Here is a 2,555-nt window from a genome sequence, read left to right as displayed (position 1 = left end):
CTCTTTCTTCTGATGTCTGGCCCCTCCTATTACCTCTTTCTTCTGATGTCTGCCCCTCCTATTACCTCTTTCTTCTGATGTCTGCCCCCTCCTATTACCTCTTTCCTCTGATGTCTTCCTCCTTTTAGGCTCCTTCTTCATTTTTGTTCTCTGTTTCTTCAAAACCGTCACCATTCTGTTCATCTTTTTCCTTAAAGGATTAAAACATGTTACAATATGTAAAGTTCAAATACACCTTTACTCCTTTATTTTTCAACAGTAGTGAGATAGCAACACTATTTGTATTTGCCCACATTACTAAACTTTCCTGTCTGATTTTTTTTTTTTTTTACCGTATTCTAAAAGAAATGTACTTCATTTGGCTCTTTCAAATTTATCTCTACACACTATCATTCTCACTAGTCATTGTGATCATATGATCCTCCACAATCAGTGTAGTATCAAATTCCTCTGTAGGATGAATGGTACCTACTTAATAATCTCCTTACATATTTTCTAATCTAGGATACCTTCCTTTTCAAACCTACTCCAGAGAGAATTTTGCCCTCTGACCGTCAAATCAATAGTAATGGTTTATACTGCATTATTATTACAATTTTGAAAGCATTTTAACTTACTTTTGGGGTCATTTGAGCAACAAGGACATTATGTGTCAAGATCTTGCTCAGATACCTTATATAGTTTATCTCACTTAACTCTCACAAAAATCCTAGAAGGTACTAGATTTCCTATTTGGAAATTATTAAACTAGCACTTATACCAGGTATCACTGTACTGTCGCACCAGCTAGTACATGCTACCCTCAGGCATGGTGCAGAGTATATCACTAATGCCTTTATGTGTATGAATGTCCTTATTTAACTTTTATAATATTTTAAAATTAAAATATAATTACATATTTCCCATTTCCTTCCTCCAATGCTCTCCTATGTTTACCCCCTCACATCCATGACCTTTTAATCATATAGTCCACGTAATAGTACTTGTATCTAAAACCTCATTTAATTTTCCTGATGACAAGCACAGGCACTAGCTCTATTATTTCCATTTCTAGATAAAGAAACTAAGACACCAATAAGGAAAGTAACTGCCCTGAAGTTTCCAAATTACTTAATGAGCCAGGATTCAAATCCAGACCTAGCAAATGTAAAGTATGCTTTTTCTATCTCTGTGCTAACCTATAACTTTCTTCCCTCTCAGCATGTGATTCCTTTAGGATAGAACATTACCTCAGAAATATTAATTGATTTTTATCAGGAAATGTTGATTATTATTTATAAAGCTTTCCATTTCTAAAGAACTAAACACACATGAAATAGAAGCAAAGGAATTTTCACCGCAGAAGTTATGTAGGAAAACCCAAAGAAGAGAGAGAAAAGGTTAGCATATAAGATTAGAAAGAGAAAGTAACAGATTCCCCATCTTTTTACCTCAATGCTAAGCAGCATAAGGAAGAGAACGTCAAGCCACCCAAAATTGTCCAGAGCAAGTTGGCTCTGAGCATGTGGAAACTAGAGATAAATAAGCCTGCCTTTGAGAGGATAGCTTTGAAGGTAATACTCACTCTTCTCTGCTAAAACTACTAGGTTGTCACTGAGCTCCAATAGGTAAGACAGATGTGAAGGGAAGAAACACTTTTCCCTCAATTAATCATCAAAACATGTCCAGGCATAAAATAAAATAGTGAGTGAAGGCCAAAAATATATCTATATGATTTACCTATTACCTCTTTATGTAGTTACATTGTTAACTTCAGTTTCGGGGGAGAAAAGAACTAAAACTACATAGTTCTCAATCTATTAGAGCCAGCTATGTATCAGAATACAAGATTTGTTGTAAGAAGCATCATGATTTACTGATTACTGTTTGACACTTCCAAGGAGCCTTGGGCAGCATTTCATAATAAAATACGTTAACATTTCTATAATAAAATATATGCATATTAACTCTAAGCAGTAAATAAGATTAGAAAAAAACTGAGATCAGATTAAATTAATATCTGTTGCTTAAATGACTTAGAATATTTAGTTTTACAGAATTTTTAGACATCCAGAATTATAGATAAGAAATTATGTAAATTAAGGCTTATATAAGCCTCCTGATTCTGTAACATTAATATATCTTACTTTGCCACGCAGACTTTGCGTGAAGGCAGTATTTGAGGCAAAAACTTCAAGGAAAGTCAGTCTCCTGCCTCCTCATTATCACCTGGCACCCCAAACTCAGAGGTAGCCCAAATATGTCCTTGTACTTGTGTGCTAGGGGCCCACCAAGATATCATTTCTTAACAGCTAGAAAAAGAAAATTGCTCTCTGACCTTCACCAATGTTCCAACGTCCTAGTCAAACCCTGGCTTGAAATTTACCCACCCAAACTAATTGCCTCCAACATTGTGCATAGGGCATTGAAGCTCACAGAGACACTTATCCCAGGACAAGTCAAGTAAAATCCTCATACTCTTTATGCCAGGGCCAATAAGCAGGAAAGGGTGGGGTGGCAGGCTTGGGGAGTGGGGAGGCAGCTGGGGTTTGTTTTTGTTGTTTTTGTTTGTTTCT

General features: G+C 35.9%; 1 protein-coding gene across 1 annotated transcript in view; it reads right to left on the bottom strand.

Annotated features, from left to right (window-relative positions):
• Positions 1–2,555, bottom strand: part of Fmr1nb (FMR1 neighbor) — a 28,927-nt gene that overhangs the window by 2,246 nt on the left and 24,126 nt on the right. Inside the window, exon 5 of the mRNA XM_031374221.1 lies at positions 99–190. Within this exon, the coding sequence (XP_031230081.1) occupies positions 99–190 (92 nt within the window). The remainder of the gene's footprint in view (positions 1–98; positions 191–2,555) is intronic.

Source organism: Mastomys coucha, chromosome X (genome assembly GCF_008632895.1).
Source record: "Mastomys coucha isolate ucsf_1 chromosome X, UCSF_Mcou_1, whole genome shotgun sequence".
Taxonomy (NCBI): Eukaryota; Metazoa; Chordata; class Mammalia; order Rodentia; family Muridae; genus Mastomys; species Mastomys coucha.
The sequence above is the reverse complement of the archived record's forward strand: the minus strand, read 5'-3'. Positions and strand labels throughout refer to the sequence as shown.